This window comes from Cydia splendana, chromosome 14 (assembly GCF_910591565.1).
Source record: "Cydia splendana chromosome 14, ilCydSple1.2, whole genome shotgun sequence".
Lineage (NCBI taxonomy): Eukaryota > Metazoa > Arthropoda > Insecta > Lepidoptera > Tortricidae > Cydia > Cydia splendana.
Window position 1 is genome coordinate 19,610,120 of NC_085973.1, and position 17,454 is coordinate 19,627,573.

At 39.5% G+C, this 17,454-nt stretch overlaps 2 protein-coding genes across 2 annotated transcripts in view; one reads left to right on the forward strand and one right to left on the reverse strand.

Moving 5' to 3' along the window:
- The first annotated feature begins 610 nt into the window (after positions 1 to 610).
- Positions 611 to 2,804, forward strand: LOC134796967 (uncharacterized). Its single transcript, XM_063769161.1, has 3 exons — positions 611 to 1,415; positions 1,447 to 1,862; positions 2,568 to 2,804. Exons 1-3 carry the CDS (start codon positions 611 to 613, stop codon positions 2,802 to 2,804), a joined length of 1,458 nt encoding a protein of 485 aa, XP_063625231.1.
- Positions 2,805 to 15,122: 12,318 nt separating this feature from the next.
- Positions 15,123 to 17,454, reverse strand: part of LOC134796797 (V-type proton ATPase catalytic subunit A) — a 43,743-nt gene continuing 41,411 nt past the window's right edge. The window contains exons 13-14 of the mRNA XM_063769020.1: positions 16,225 to 16,414; positions 15,123 to 16,129 (exon numbers count right to left, since the gene is read on the reverse strand). Of these exons, the coding sequence (XP_063625090.1) occupies positions 16,037 to 16,129; positions 16,225 to 16,414 (283 nt within the window). The 3' untranslated portion in view covers positions 15,123 to 16,036. The remainder of the gene's footprint in view (positions 16,130 to 16,224; positions 16,415 to 17,454) is intronic.

Consider the following 17,454-nt stretch of genomic DNA (forward strand, 5'->3'; position numbering starts at 1 on the left):
AGTATGAATTAAGCGGATAGTTCCACAAAACAATTGAAGTTTCTTTATAAATCGAGTTGTCTAGTTTCGTTTTGCGTCATAAAAGATTATTTATTGTCAAAATATAATTCAAAGTTTGTGTTTACTTGTTCCAATAATTCAAAATTATGCAGAAAAAACAAACACGAACACTACGAATAGTATCCGACTGTCCTATTTTGGGGTCAGCTAATCCATTTAATAAATGTATGCTACCAACGACTGCAGAAGTACTAAAACATACGCTACACGTGCAAAATAAACTGACAATTGAGGTAAATGGTAAACAACCTGCTACCTATCCTGTACTTGATGCAGTAGTAGGTAGGTACGTGATATCATCAAAGTGTGGACCACAGCTTCGTTGCCCGCCCGTCATAACTCTCCAGGGTGTTCGGAAGCAGTTGAAATGTATATATGATAAGTATATATGGGTGCGGTTCACTGTATATAACAACTATGGATATATTATTGGTCGATATAACGATCAACGGATATAATTTATTAGATATATACATACGAATGACATATTTTTATCAAATGTATCTCTCATACAGTATAAAAGGTATTTGCTATAATATCTTTCAACCTAATGCTAAGGTACTCCTCATTGTTGACAGAGTTGGTCCTTATCGATTTCTCCAATGCTTTTAACGCTGTTAACCATGATCTGTTACTGGCCACTCTTAGGCATCTGAATATATCTTCATCTGCGGCTGGTTGGTTCTCTTCGTATCTTCAGGACCGTCGTCAGGCGGTTCGTTCTGATCGTACGTTTTCTGACTGGTGCACTGTCACTTCTGGAGTTCCACAGGGCGGAATTCTCTCACCTCTTCTTTTCTCGATTTTTATTAACCTTATTACTTCTAAAATTAAATGCTCTTACCATCTGTATGCTGATGACTTGCAGCTTTATACCCAAGCGAGTGCTAAGGATCTGGACCAGGCAATCGCTGAAATAAACTTAGACCTTAACCATATCTCCACTTGGTCACATTGCTTTGGTATCACAGTCAACCCAGCTAAATGTCAGGCCATATTACTTGGCAGCACCCGCTTACTCTCTTTGGTAAACACTGTGGAATTGGCGCCAGTTCTCTTTGAAACTGAAGTTATTCCGCTTTCATCGCAAGTGAAGAAGCTGGGGCTAACAATTGACAGTGGGCTCACATGGGAACCACAGGTGTCCGACGTTAGTCGTAGAGTAATTAACACGTTAAGAGCACTCTATCGCCATAAACATTTTCTTCCGGTCAGCACAAAAACTCTCCTTGTCCAAGCTCTTGTTCTGCCTGTCCTTGATTATGCTGATGTTTGTTACACTAATCTCACTCAAGATTCTTTAAATAAATTTAACCGGCTACTTAATAGCTGCATTCGGTTCGTGTTTGGACTTCGTAAGTATGACCATATCTCTGCTTTTCGTAGAAAACTTAATTGGCTCCCTATACGAGATCGTAGGTCCCTTCGTATTCTGTGTACTCTCTACTCAATCTTGTTTGATCCGTCCGCCCCAGAGTATCTCCGCTCGAAATTTAAATTTGTTACCCCACGTCCAGGCACAGATCTCCGCTCTGCCCGTAGCCTTAAGCTCATTGTCCCCCAACATCGAACGGGTTTCATGTCCAATTCTTTCACTGTCCAGGCTATCAGGCTTTGGAACGGTCTCCCACTCTCTATCAGACAAGCGCAGACCAAATTCACATTCAAGCGCATGCTGCGCAAACATTTCCTTGACAAACTTTCTTCTTCGTCAACTTAATGATTCACACAAGGTATATAATTATGTATATTATGTATGTAAGTCTATTTGTATTAAGTATATGTGTAAGTTTATCAACATAGTTTGTATTCTTATAGTTATAGTCTTGTTTACAAATTCATTTACTTTAAAGACACTGCACCTACTTAATCTTTCTGGTTTGACCCATTGGTTGACTGGTAGAGAATGCCTTAAGGCATTAAGTCCGCCATTTGTACCTTCATGTATTGTGCAATAAAGATTAAAATAAATAAATAAATAAGGTAGTATAACGCACATACTTTATAATAAGGTATCGGTATAACATTAATTAGCTATTATGTATTATAGACATATTATTTGATATTGGAGAGTCGAATCAAGTATGGTATGGGTTAAAAAAAATGCCACAGGAATCCCCATATCTAAAGAGGAAGGCGGCTCGGGGGGCTCGCATAACAAAGAAGAGCATGTACAACCGCTGTTTTAGGTTGGGTTAGGTTAAGTTCGTTAGTTATCTTTTGTCCCTCAGAGCAGAAAATAGAAGCCCCGCATTTGCGGGGCTTCGTCGATTTGTTACCAAGTCATATTTGCTATGTTAAAACCTATATTAGTATGATTTCTAAATGTAAGCTCACCGCATAAATTTTATTTTATGGATTGAACCTAATATAATTTCACACACGATAAAATAATGAAGTAAATTTTTCAGTAATTTATAAAGGTTGGGTAATTTAATTTTATTTCCCATTTCCCGACACTAAAAAAAGGCAAAAACAGGAGATCAAAACAAGTGACAAATCGTAAGGAGATCCAGAAGCTCGCTACTGACGAGTACTACAGAACCCTTTACTCCAACAAATATGTGAACCTAAACAAATGTGCCTATCAAATATCACCCGTCAACCCTGAGGAAATACCACCCATACTTAAACAAGAAGTAGAGAAAGCCATCATGTCCCAAAAACTAGATAAAGCTCCCGGACCGGACAATATATATAATGAGCTAATGAGGGGCACGTTAGAAGAAATATGTCCAATCTAACGGATTTTTTTAACAGCATTCTAACCTCAGGCATTGTTCCAGATCAGTGGAGGGGACTCGTACATAATTCTTCTCCATAAAAAAGGAGACAAGGACGATATTGGAAACTACAGACCAATAAGTCTTATATCAAACATTGGACGAAAACCAACCACTTGATCAGGCAGCGGGCTCAGCACGGTTCCATTTTTATCGACTATCACTATGCGCGTCCCTTTCGCACTTACATACTTGTTAGAACGTGACAGGCATGGTGACAAGGGATAAAAACGCGACCGTGCTAAGCCGCCAGGATTCAGGAAAAACTTCAGTACCATTGACCACATCCACACATTCAAACAAGTAATGGAAAAATACAATGAATATCAGAAGCCCCCATACATTGCTTTCATTGATTACTCCAAAGCTTTTGATAGCCTGAATCACGAATACATATGGTATAGTCTAAGCGAACAAGGAGAGAGCAGCACCTACATAGAATTAATCAAAAACATTTACAAAAAGAGCAATATCCGAATAAAACTCGAATCAAAAGGAGCCCCTTTTCCAATAAACCGAGGAGTCAGACAAGGCGACCCATTATCACCTAAGTTGTTCAATGCCGTACTGGAACATATCTTCAGACAACTGGACTGGGAAGCTTATGGCCTCAAGATCAATGGAAACAGTCTAAATCACCTAAGATTCGCAGACGACATAATCCTATTAGAAGAATGCCCAATTAAATTAAAATACATGATAAGAGTCGCTAGCAGTTATGAGCAGTAGGGAAGGGCTAGAAATGAATGCGAGCAAAACAAAGCTGATGACCAATACCAAAGAGATAAACATAGAAGCAAATGGAAACACCTATGAATATGTGAGTGAATATTTCTACCTGGGACAAATTATTTCCCCTAAAGACTCAATGGCCAAGGAAGTCAACAAAAGAATAGCCTTTGGATGGAAAAAGTACTGGTCTTCAAAAGAAATAATGAAAAACACAGATATCAGTATGCACATTAAGAGAAAGACTTTCAACACCTGTATTCTACCATGCAATAACTTATGGATGTGAGACATGGTCACTTACTGTCAAGGATAGAGAAAAATTGGCAAAATGTCAAAGGGCAATTGAGAGAAGTATCTTAGGAGGCAAGCTACTAGTGTAGTAAATAAAGGTAGTGGACCCCGCAGTAATTCCTCAGCCTGAAAAAACTTTACAGTATGATAAAGTATCAATAAATAAAAAGTATTGTATACATTTCCAAAGAATAATAATAATAGAATTAAAGTAAATACCTAAAGTCTTAAATCGTTAATATCTTTTTACGGAAAAATGCTCCGTTCAAACTTTCTTCGCCAGACATATTCATGTAACTTATTGCAACAATATATGAAATATCAAAAAAATATCCCAGCAGAAATACCAGTATTAATAAAATAAAATTTTTTGGCGTGTCTTGGACCGGAAAATTGCTCAGTCTAATTTTTTCACTGGAATGCCATTTTATTGCCGTTTTATACCTACAAAATGAAAATCTAAAAATTTTCCACTCTCAGTTTTTAATAGTTCTATACATACATACATTTCGATACGCATTTTTTTTGGATTTTTTTACCCACTACGCCAAATTATATTCTAAGATCATATAAGAAGAAAAAAATGACAGAGCAATTTTCCCATGAAAATGAGCGTCAAAAAAAGGAAGTATCATAAAAAAATATTCTCATGTTTGACAAAACTTTTAGATTTTTTTCTAGTATCACATACTGATACAAATAACTTATTTTGTAAAATAATTTTGGACTGAGGAATTACTCGGTTCAATATATAATCAGATTTGTGTTTTTACCTAACTTAGGAGTTTTTTTTTTTTGGATATTTATAATGTTAGTCTCGGCTCATACTATACAATAACCAAGCTAAATTTCATCGACTGAGAAATTAATGCATGGGTCTCCATACAACAACTTGCTTCATTTACTACCCTATACAGGACAAAATCTCAAACTCAGCGATAAGAAGAAAAACCAAGGTTATGGACATACTAAGTCGGATAGACCATCTAAAGTGGGGGTGGACAGGACACATGCTGAGGTGCAAATTAGACAAATGGAGCAAACAAGTTACCCTATGGTACCCAAGAGCCGGAAGAAGAAAACAAAGACATCCAAAAACAAGATGGGTAGATGAAATCCGCTTAACCTTGGGGCCCTACTGGTCCAGAGTTGCAGAAGACAGAGTGCAGTGGAGAAGGTTGGAGGAGGCCTATGCCAAGAGGCACACCGAACTACGGGACATTTTGTAGTAAAAAAAAAACGATATCATTTTTAAAACTTTTGAACCCGAGGATCGGAAATAAAAGGCTATATAGATAGATAGATAGAATTTAATTTTATAGACGAAATATTTAATGTATGTAATATCATATATTAGGTCCTTACCTATGAAATTGGCGTTTTTGTTCATAGATATAAGTCTGATCCTAGTTTTTTTTTTTTTACAAAAGTACATACACAATTACAATAAAACTACAGTGCACTCAATAAACAACGATTTTACATACAATTAATTGTGATTTTTTTTTGTTAAGTGTTCAGAATTAAGCCTTGAAAATAGGTCTTTTCATGTGCTGTCGGTTCGAGTATTAAAATTACTTATATTTTTCTAATGGTACCAATTTTCAAGAAATGGAGATATTGAAAACATACCTTAAAGGTGTCAAAAATTACTGGAAAATTTTTGTTTGGTTTGAATTAGCCATCAAAAAAATATCCGCAAAATTAATTGTATGGAAATTCGTGTTTCGTTGAAATTCTCCGAACAAAACGCCAATTTCATAGGTAATGACCTAATATTATACAGTAGACATTATGTCATTTATAACTTATATTGGGTAATCGTTAGATTAAATTTATTTTATATCTACCCTTAACTATACAATATAAAATTATTCCTCTTGTTGGTATACACATTATTGATTATAGGACCTTAGTGATATATCTTTCAAAATTATACCATAATATATGTTGTTATATCGAATGAAAATATATCATTTATTGTTATAGCGATCATTACACACCCAGTATATATATTTCCTTCGCTACCCCAACTCAAGAAAAACTGAAAACTTTCAGTCGAAGTTTCAAACCTGGAATTGGAGAAGTGCCTCTCGGAGTTATTCGATATATGTACTTGCAAGTGCGAAGATTTCAACAGTTGTAATTGTCCTCGTGAAAAAACAGTACCCGTATTAGAAAGAGATTTTCTCTTTGATCAAAGACGTGAGAGAAAAATGGTAATTGGTAGTTTAGATTTGGCTGAAACTAAAAAGCAAAATAGAAATTTAAAACGAAAATTGAAGGAAGCCCAGAAATTTGACACTGCAAATCCATATTTTTCGTCTAAAGAGAAAATTTTCTGGAAACTGTATCCGACCCCATAAATGAAACTGGCACGTATTTAACCGGTCAACTAATTAATCGAATTTGGGTAGTTTTAAATAATAGAAATGGGTACTAAAATTAATAGTTTGGCAACTAAAACGGAGCCTTAAAATATATCAATATGAGTTGTATTTTAATGCCGTTACAGCTTTTGTTTATTTTTAGGCAGGTACCAAATATTTATTTGGCAACTGAATTATTATATTGGAGACTATTTATGAAGCATATTTTAAAAAGAAAACGGCTTACTATTAATTTAAAAATGAAGTTCTTTTAAAATATTTTGTTTTGTCACTACACGGTCAACCTAACACGCTCCTCCTGACCACGCGCGTCCGCGTCGGTCAATAATTAATATTATAGTTTTACCAATATAATTTGGTCAGTCTGCATCAATAAGCCTATATTTTAGAGATGCACCGGATATCCGGTTACTATCCGGTATCCGGCCTATCCGGCCCTCTTTTTACTATCCGGCCGGATACCGGATAGTGACCTACTATCCGGCCGGATACCGGATAGTAATTTTGCTTGATTTTGGAGTCAACAAATTGGATTTAAGAAACAGTGACGGTCATAATCGTACTCGTTTATTATTTTAAACATTCCACTATTGCACGCACACTCATTTTCGAACCTAGAAATGAGTCCACGCGAACTTTCACTACGAAACAGATCAAAGCCTGCACAATGCGCACCTGAAAAACCGAAATGTAGGTATAATTTCACCGGCCGAATATTCGGCGGCCGGATACCGGATATCCGTCCGATGATCAGGCCGAATATCCGGTATCCGGTATCCGGCCAAACAACTATCCGTTGCATCTCTACTATATTTCATATTATTATCAAGAGGCTTAGATATAATGTTGTTAGTTACTTTTTGCTCCAGCACACGCATCTGACGAGCCAAGATGTGCAGAACAGTCTGGATCATCTTGAAGTTCACTGTATTCCTCTGGAAACGGTAAAATAACATCAGAGCTTGCTTTTGTAAGTTATACTTAATAATGTATAGTGTGTGGACCTATAGTCTCTATCTTTCGGTATTTAAATAAAAGTAAACAAACAATTTGTAAATTTTCGGGTAATTATAACATTTATTGGTTAACCAACCAAATACAAAACTGCCTGGATCAGTCACTAAGCGACCTGACTTTAATCTACATTATTTGATCATGTAATGTTTTCATCTACCCTCAACTGGCTTAAGGACAGGGGCGTATTTACCCTAGGGCCATCCGGGCCATGGCCCGGGGCGCCAATCCGCCAAGGGCGGCAGGGGCGGTGTCGCCGCCCCTGGCCGATTGCATTTTGTTTTGGTTTTGGCGCCATTGCGTTATTGCAAATGCCGCTTATGGCCGCTTATAGGGACCCCATATAGACCCCATAGTGTAAAGGGCACCGCAGGCGCCCTGTATTGAAAGAACGCGATTCACGCGACCTTACAGTGTGGAGTGCGCCCTGTAAATCAGAGCGTGCAAAGCTTACAGTGTAAAGGCCCTGCCTCAGGCGCCCTGAATGTAAGAAGCCCCACAGACGCCCTGTAGGTATGTCAGAGCTTTGCCTGACATTACAGTGTAAAGGGCGCCGCATGCGCTCTATACATATGCAAGAGCGTTTTAATGTTACAGTCTCAGGCGCTCTGTACCCGCTATAGCGCTGCGCGGCCGGTTTTTTTTTTTACTGGATCTAAAATTTTGAAAAAAATACCTACACAAAATAGTTTTTTTACCTATAGATATGACAGTAAAACCTATTAGAAATGTGCAAGCGTGCGTCGGACTTAATTACTTAGTTTTTGATCTGACCCCTACGGGTTTTTTAAAGACATTTCATTTACGTCCCACATAAAAAAAAATACATTGTTAAAAATTGGGAAATGTACGGAACCCTTGGAACAAGAGTCCGACTCGCACTTGACCGGTTATTTTTTTATTTAAATTGTTTTTTAGGGTTCCGTACCCAAAGGGTAAAAACGGGACCCTATTGACAGCTAGGCAGTTGAAATTTTCACAGATGATGTATTTCTATTGCCGCTATAACAACAAATACTAAAAACATAATAAAATCAATATTTAAGTGGGGCTCCCATACAAGCGTGATTTTTTTGCCGTTTTTTGCGTAACCCTTCGTGCGCGAGTCCGACTCGCACTTGGCCTGTTTTTTGCCTTGACTTCTGGGGCGGCGAAACTTATTGGCCCAGGGCGCCAAATTTCTAAATACGCCCCTGCTTAAGGAGCCATTTGAGGGTAGAATTTGTTTACTTTTATTTAAATACCTAAAGATACAGAGTATAGGCCGGCCCAGTAACCAAATTACGGCCCGATTCGAACTTAAAGATACGTCAGTTAATAGTTCCAGAAACGACATGGATTATATGTGTCAGTGCCAAGAGTAACGTTTAGCTAGATCTATTAATTGACGTACTTATCTTAAAGTTTGAATCGGACAGTTAGAGCGTTTTCACAATTTTCACATTGCCCGATCCGATATCGGATGTCGGATGGAAGTAAAAATGAAAATATAAAATATATATGTTAATTTACAGTGGTAAATATCTCCAGTAGGTACCTATACAATATAGTTGAATATAATATTGGTACCTGTGGCAGGAGATCCTGCTATATTATGATTATACCTATTAAACTAATTAATCTCTAAGGATAATAGCGTGGTAAAACGTACTGATGCTGATGACTCATTTAGCAAAACATCTACAAACACAACAATCGAAATAAAAGAAAGTACCTATAGTACAGTCATCAGCAATAGTATGTTACACAACTAGGGCCGCAAAAATATATGACGCGCTCTTATTGCGCTCCAAATAAGAACGTGTCACATATTTTTGCGGCCCTAGTTGTGTAAGATACTATTGCTGATGACTGTACTAGTAGTACTATAATAGTAGTAGTAGTAGTAGTATTAGTAGTATAGGACAGGTACCTATTCTTAAAAAAAACATGATCTAACCTTAAAATGCACATCACTACTTACTTATTTCCACATAAAATATGTACTAACAAAAATAACTTTCACTGGTGAGGGTGGTATTCCACCTATCCAATTTCTTTGTACAATGTGTAGGTATATGTATAAGGTACATCTCTCTGGGGCCAATGGCTACGGAGATGAGGTCCTCGACACTCAGCAGCAGAGTCTTGTCGCTCATGGCGGGCGACGACAGCGATATCACCGACATCTTGATGTTTAATCTACTCGTATGTACCCTATCTTACGTCTCTAACTATGGAGTTACCTCTCTTGGGCCCATGGCTATGGAGATGAGGTCCTCGACACTCAGCAGCAGAGTCTTGTCGCTCATGGCGGGCGACGACAGCGATATCACCGACATCTTGATGTTTAATCTACTCGTATGTACCCTATCTTACGTCTCTAACTATGGAGTTACCTCTCTTGGGCCCATGGCTATGGAGATGAGGTCCTCGACACTCAGCAGCAGAGTCTTGTCGCTCATGGCGGGCGACGACAGCGATATCACCGACATCTTGATGTTTAATCTACTCGTATGTACCCTATCTTACGTCTCTAACTATGGAGTTACCTCTCTTGGGCCCATGGCTATGGAGATGAGGTCCTCGACACTCAGCAGCAGAGTCTTGTCGCTCATGGCGGGCGACGACAGCGATATCACCGACATCTTGATGTTTAATCTACTCGTATGTACCCTATCTTACGTCTCTAACTATGGAGTTACCTCTCTTGGGCCCATGGCTATGGAGATGAGGTCCTCGACACTCAGCAGCAGAGTCTTGTCGCTCATGGCGGGCGACGACAGCGATATCACCGACATCTTGATGTTTAATCTACTCGTATGTACCCTATCTTACGTCTCTAACTATGGAGTTACCTCTCTTGGGCCCATGGCTATGGAGATGAGGTCCTCGACACTCAGCAGCAGAGTCTTGTCGCTCATGGCGGGCGACGACAGCGATATCGCCGACATCTTGATGTGTAATCTACTCGTATGTACCCTAACTTACGTATCTAACTGTGGAGTTACCTCTCTTGGGCCCATGGCTATGGAGATGAGGTCCTCGACACTCAGCAGCAGTCTTGTCGCTCATGTTGGGCGACGACAGCGATATCGCCGACATCTTGATGTGTAATCTACTCGTATGTACCCTAACTTACGTATCTAACTGTGGAGTTACCTCTCTTGGGCCCATGGCTATGGAGATGAGGTCCTCGACGCTCAGCAGCAGAGTCTTGTCGCTCATGGCGGGCGACGACAGCGATATCGCCGACATCTTGATGTTTTTCACTTCTCTCAGGCACTAAACTTGATCAAGTCGCGCTTGTAAATATTTCTAAAAAATTACCAACGACCAAACATTTAGGTATGTTTTGACATTGATTATAGATGTCAGTTGGATACCTAAATGTCAAGAGTATTTGCTTTAGGAACAGTTTTCGAATCAGCCAGATTAGTTAAACCCTTTTCAGACCTTTTCCAGGCATAGAGTCTGTTCGGAAAGAGAAGAGTCGTGGAATGTATTGGGCCTTGATTGGGCCCTATTGGGCCCCATACATTCCACGACTCTTCTCTTTCCGCACAGACTCTAGTAATACCTACCAACAGCAACATCGGTGGACCTTATGCCTTTCGTAATAAGATTTACCGACGGACGCATGGATGCATTCGAAACTCTGATCAGGCTCCAATTTCACCACGGTGACAGGTGCGACAATTGTAAAACATCACTGTTGCTGACGTCACAGGCATCCATGGGCTACGGTTACCGCTTACCATCGGGCGGGCCGTATTCCTGTTTGCCACCATCATTGTTTTATTAAAAAAAAAATATTATATTGGAAATAAACAGCTATTTCTCTTGCTAAGTTTATGACAATTGTCACAAGAAACACTACAATTGTCACGAAATTCCGACATATAACTGATTACCTGTCAATACCTCGGAGTAATTAACAATGGAGCCGCCATTAACAGGCGTTCCCCTCTGTCGAAAATAGGCGGCCAATGGTCAACCATATGTATGGACTGACGTTTATCTGACATGACGTACCTATACATTTGATGTGCCCCTCCCCCGCAAAAAACGGCAGACTATTTTGTACCGAAAATTTTAGACATGGCGTCTCCGTTGGTTATATCCTCTAAGGTCAATACCTACAATTCTTCTAAATCTTGACAATTGTCAGAAACTTCGCAAAAGAAATATCTGTTTTTTTCCGATATAATAAAGTTTTTTTAAATAATACAATGATGGTGGCAAACAGGAATACGGCCCGCCCGATGGTAAGCGGTAACCGTAGCCCATGGATGCCTGTGACGTCAGCAACAGTGATTTTACAATTGTCGCACCTGTCACCGTGGTGAAATTGGGGCCAGATATCTCTGTTAGATAAAGTTCTCAGAAGTCACCCTGCAGTAATTTGCGCAGCCACGTCTGCTGAGTGAGGCTCACTACACAAACCAACCACCTAAGTAAGTATAGATTAAGCTTATCGTCGGGTGAGAATACGTTTGTGCCATACGCCACTTACATTTGGTTCACAGGAGAGCGAAAAGAAGCAAAAAAAAAATTTTTTTTCGAAAAGTTTTACATGAATTACATATTATACGTAAAATGGGAGGCGGCATTCGCACTATTTCCCCTCTGCCTAGGTACAAGATCAACTGATCTAGCGCGGGTAATAAAACTTCTAGTTGCGCTTGGATTTTAAACTCAATCTAAACTAGACCCAGCCAGTCGCGCGAATGAACACAGCCTGTGTAGGGTGTAATTTTCTATGTATTTGTGTCGTCATTACAAATTGGATTTGGTATGTAAGTGTGTGAGAAGTGCGACGGTGTGCACCTTTCCCCCGCAAAAAATGGCAGAAAGATTTGTACGGTAAGATATCGCTTGGGCCCCTCCCTTCCGACGTGTCGGAAGCCGGGAAGCGTACAATGTATCATATGACACAAACTTTGAGCAACACCGGCTTCCGACACGTCGGAAGGGAGGGGCCCAAGCGATATCTTACCGTACAAATCTTTCTAAATACGACTTGTGACAAATTTATATAATCAGTTTTCGGTTTGTCTAAGTATAGTCATGCCACTAAGACGCAAAGTTTCAAAGATATCCCGTCAAAAACATTACATGTAAAAAGGTGCAAGTCTCGCAACGCTTTTACTACAAAAAAGTTTTGAGATGTAATGTGAAACCAAGTCGGTTATTTTAATCAGTGCCAGGCTCGGGTGCCAGGGGGTGTTAAAACCGTATCAATAAGATATCTTTAATTTGTAATACATATAATGACTTGGCCATCGCACGGCTGCATAATGACAAAAGGATCATCGTCACCTATTAAAAATAATTCTAATTGAACATAACGCTAGCGCTAATTGCAGTTTGAGCATTACACATATTTACGAGTACGGTACGAGACTACTAGTAAAGCATTATGTGCGATTGCCAAGTCATTATATGTATTACAAATTAAAGATATCTTATTGATACGGTTTTAACACCCCCTGGCACTGATTAAAATAACCGACTTGCTTTCACATTACATCTCAAAACTTTTTTGTAGTAAAAGCGTTGCGAGACTTGCACCTTTTTGTAGGCAGTCCTTCTTTTCGGGTACTCATACCCATACTATGTATACACATATCATAACTAAACATATCTTCATTCTTACTCACATCGTACATCGTAGTGTACCTTTACTTTACCTACTATTTATCTGCTCCCGTCTCCAAGTCAAGTTGGCAAACCTGCTCGACCAGTCTACCAACATAACGACAAAAATGCCACCTCGTACCGAACTTCACGCAAGTTAAACCACTTGACGTTCCAAAGCCTTTTACCTGTCATCTTAGTTCAACAATGCGCCAATACGCCATCTATTGCTCTCTACGCAACTTTATTACTTTCGTTACAACCAAGTAATACGTAGCTCAACATTGCTAATCGATTTTATACAGGCGTCTAAAATTATGAACTGTAACGTTGCAATACATCCTCCTGGAGTCACGCTCCGACATATATATGTCGAGTACCGATGGTCCTAAAAGCGGTGGGCGCGTGGGGGTAGTACCTAGATGTAATACTTCACAGCTAAACCAGTATGCTACCATGCTACTAGTGCATGAAATAAACCTTAGGACTCGTTAACCATACTAGTGCCTACTATACTTCAGTACTAAATGTTTAAAAGAACTAATTGCTATTTTTAACTCAAGGGAGCGATATGAAAGTAAAAAGAAACCGTTTAAATCTTTATTCAAGTCAAACTAGGCCGGCTTCAACCCTACTTATCTGACCTGAGAAGATTTAGCCCTATATGAGACCGGCAATAAACTCAGAGGGACAAATCTTTTCAAAACAAGTTAAAACAATACATAACACATCATTTCTTTATTTCACAAAAGTAAGCTTCTAATGAAACATAAGAAATCAAAATAACACTTGAAATAAAACACTTAGCTAAATGGTTAAAGAACGCGGGATTCTATAAGCTATCAGAATAATCCTTCAGGTATAAACCTTCAGGAACGTAGCGAGTTAGGCACGAGGTTGGCTAACGAGTACGTCCGATCTCTAGCGCGGTCCGATCAAGAAGAACTACCAGCGGCGGAGCCTCTCCGCTCCCGCCTCAGTCAAGTTGGGAAACCTGTTCGACCAGTCTACCAACATACCGACAATAACGCCAACTCGTGCCTACGCTCACTCGAGAGAAACCTCTCGACGTTCCAAAGCCTTCTACCTGTCATCTCAGTTCAACAACACGCCAATAGATGGCGTTACTCTCTACACAACTTTATTTATTTTGATACAACCAAATAATACGTAGCTCAACATTGCTAATCGATTTTATACAGGCGTCTAAAATAATGAACTATAACGCTGCAATACGTCTTTCTGGTGTCAGGGTCCGACATATATATTTATATGGGATTATAAACTTACTTATGCAGTTCTTAGATCTTTAAAACGTGACTGATATTGCAATATTTTTAGGTTTTCCCTTTATGTGGCCATTAAACCCTAACTCTGTACCAAATTTCAGCTCTCTGAGTTTATGGAAAGTACTAGTTCTATTCTGATGATCATGAGTGAGTGAGTGAGTGTCATAAATGCGAAACTTTGCTTTCGCTTAACTTCGGAACTAAATGACCTACAGACTTGAAATTTTGGATTTTAAGTATGTGATTATAGCTTACTGGATGACCAAAATTTCTGCGTTCTGGTCTTATCCAGAGGTTCTCAAATAGGGGCCTGAAAATGCGGCGAAATGGTTCCAGTAAAGGATGGTACGGCAGTGTTTGCTTCGCGCTCGACTTGGCGGGGGCACTGCCGTGCCCCCAGATAAGTAAAAAAACCGAAAAATAGGACCTCTCCACCCCGGCATAGGGGCTACGGCCGGGAACTTTTGATATGTTCACGTCCTAACTAGTCCAAACACAGACAAAACATCCACCAGACTTAGCATAGTCGCGCTACCCCCCCTGCCACGCATACGGTAATTTTACGAAAAGTGTCTTTATGTGACGTCCGTGAACTCGTTCTTCGTTTGAACGGACCAATCACGGCACGGGACTTCGCTCACCTCGTCCCGCGCACCCTCGCAACTTTGGCATCATCGGTTGCATGAAATAATTGCTCTAAACTCGGTCTAGAGGATTCCTAGTCTATGAGTCCAAACAAAGTTACGGAGCCAAAAATTGTGTTCCCAGCATTTCTCTCTATACCTTCTTATTATTGCTTACCCTAATAATTGTGCTTAAGGTTTTCTTTGCGGGTTTAATTCGTTCGTTTTTACCAGTTATTTTGACTGATGATTTTTGGATGACAACGAATGGCGATATGTATTTAATATCAGCGCAGCCTAGCCTACTCAATAAATACAACATTAATATTTAATATATTTATTATTTATAACTCTCGTCTCCTCTCAACACTTAACGTCACAGAGCCGAAACAGCAAGAATCTCGAGCAATACGAGCAAACCGTTAATATTTGTACAACTGGAACCGACTTAATACTGAACACAAACTGCCGTAGAACGGCGAGCTGAAGCGTTAACACGATTTTGATCGTTAACTCTAAATATAACGTGGAATGCAAGAGGATTTCATTGATTGATACATTGATTTCGAAAATTCACACAAAATATCATCGGGAAAATAATTCATAGTTAGTGTATATAAATAGTATATTTTATTTAATAATAACAACTAATCAACCGATGGTGCGACGCACCGAGTGGGAACAATATTTACAATGGACGCGGCCCAACAGCTTTAAATAAGTAATACATGTACTTAACAACCTATGCACTCTCTACATAGACAATTAGGACTACGATCCGGGGCGTGGCGTCAACTATCCGGAGACTTTTGTGCAGTATATTCAAGTGCTAAAATTAAACACTACAAGCAGATAAAACTGTTGGGCCGACAACTCTTTGAACGCTTTACGTCATAAATAAATGATCACGTCATAAATAGTGAGTGATCACACGCAAGTGTAAAGGTTACTTTAACAGCGTACGCCATAACACTTGAATGTGTTCATCAGTTACGACGCTTTGGTGTTTTAGGCGTTCAAAAGGTTAAACTGTCATATAACAGCTACCTGCAGCACTATATTATAATGGGGTTATATAGGACAGGCGACGTCACGCCACGGATGGAATATGAACAGGGCCGTGTTGAGGTTCGGCCATCCTGACCGCGTCTAGTCCTCTAGGATGCGGAAGGTTCGGCCATCCTGACCGCGCCTAGTCCTATAGGATGCGGAAGGTTCGGCCATCCTGACCGCGCCTAGTCCTCGAGGTTGCGGAAGGCGGCGGCCATGTCCTCGAGCAGCTGGTCGAAGTCCGCTTTGATTTTAGCCTCGCCTTCTTTCACGGGGTCCTGCCACCAAAACATTGCATAAAAATTATTTCTTTCATACGACTTGGATTTTGCTTTAGGTCTAGTCAGAAGAAGATTATGGTAAGTACACTGACCTTGAACTTCATGGAGGAGAGCTGGTAGAGGATGGGGCCCATGGCGTCGCGGATGGTGTTCCACGTGACCTTGTTGTCGGATTGCGCGGTGGCCTCCACGGCGTGTCGCGACATGTCGTAGAACGCGATCATGTTCTTCAGCATGCCCACCGTCTTGTAGAACGGGCAGAAGCGATCGTAGGCTGAGTAGCTGTCGAGTACATTAAAGGTTGAATACTTTAATCAAATATATGAAAAAACAACGGGTTGCACTCCGGGAGTGCCGGCAGAAGTGAAAACTCAATGACATTGTAACAGTTACATTGTACAGTTAGTTGCGTCTTACGTCTTCCGTCAAATTATTTATAACAGCGCCATCTAGTGCAAAATGTCTGCGGCACTATGTATAATTGATGTTAACGCCATCTAGCGTTATTTCGTCGCATTACTTGAAACCCCTAGGCACGTCACTGTTAGTACTCAAGTTATATTAGTACCAGTTAGAGGGAAACTCACTAGATGGCATTTAAATCACGTAACGTTCGTTACGTGTCCGTCACGCGTGGCGTCACGTCTTACGCTCTCGCGAGTTTAACATTTTTTCCCCATCACAAAAAGTGCACAGCGCCGCTAAAGAAGTTTTCACATCAAAAATAATTATGATTAAGTAGAGAAAGTTAACCTTTTGGGTCATTCCATAATAAACGCTACCAAGGGTTCAAAAATAAAAATTAGTTTAAGAAGTCAACACTAACCTATTTCCATAGAAAACATACCAAACCTTCATGTCAGAAAAAAAAACCAAAAAAAAAACAATTATTACATGTTTTTCATGTATTTGATCACAACGTTTAAATTTTAGGTGTAAAACTAATTTTATACAGCGATATTGGCAAGACTAATTAAAAAGAAAGTAACTGTAAACCGTTACAAATTTCCCGCAGTTATTTCAGGTAAAATATCGTAATTTTATAATTTGTCTTTAAAAATATTAAAAAGCATGGATTGATCGGTTTTTAGAAGAGTATTCTAGACTGTGGTCTCAAAGTAACACCCGAAACGAAAAAGAGATAAAAGTATGTGTAACTTTTCCCGTAAGTAACTATAGCCAAACATGTTTTGCCAAAGAAAGGCTATGATGTGAACCTATGCAAATGTGTAATAATTATTGTTTTAGCGTCTGCTTTAGTCGTATGTTTTAAAGTTTGAAGTTGTGTAACACCCGAAACGTGTTGATCGTCCGCCTGTCCG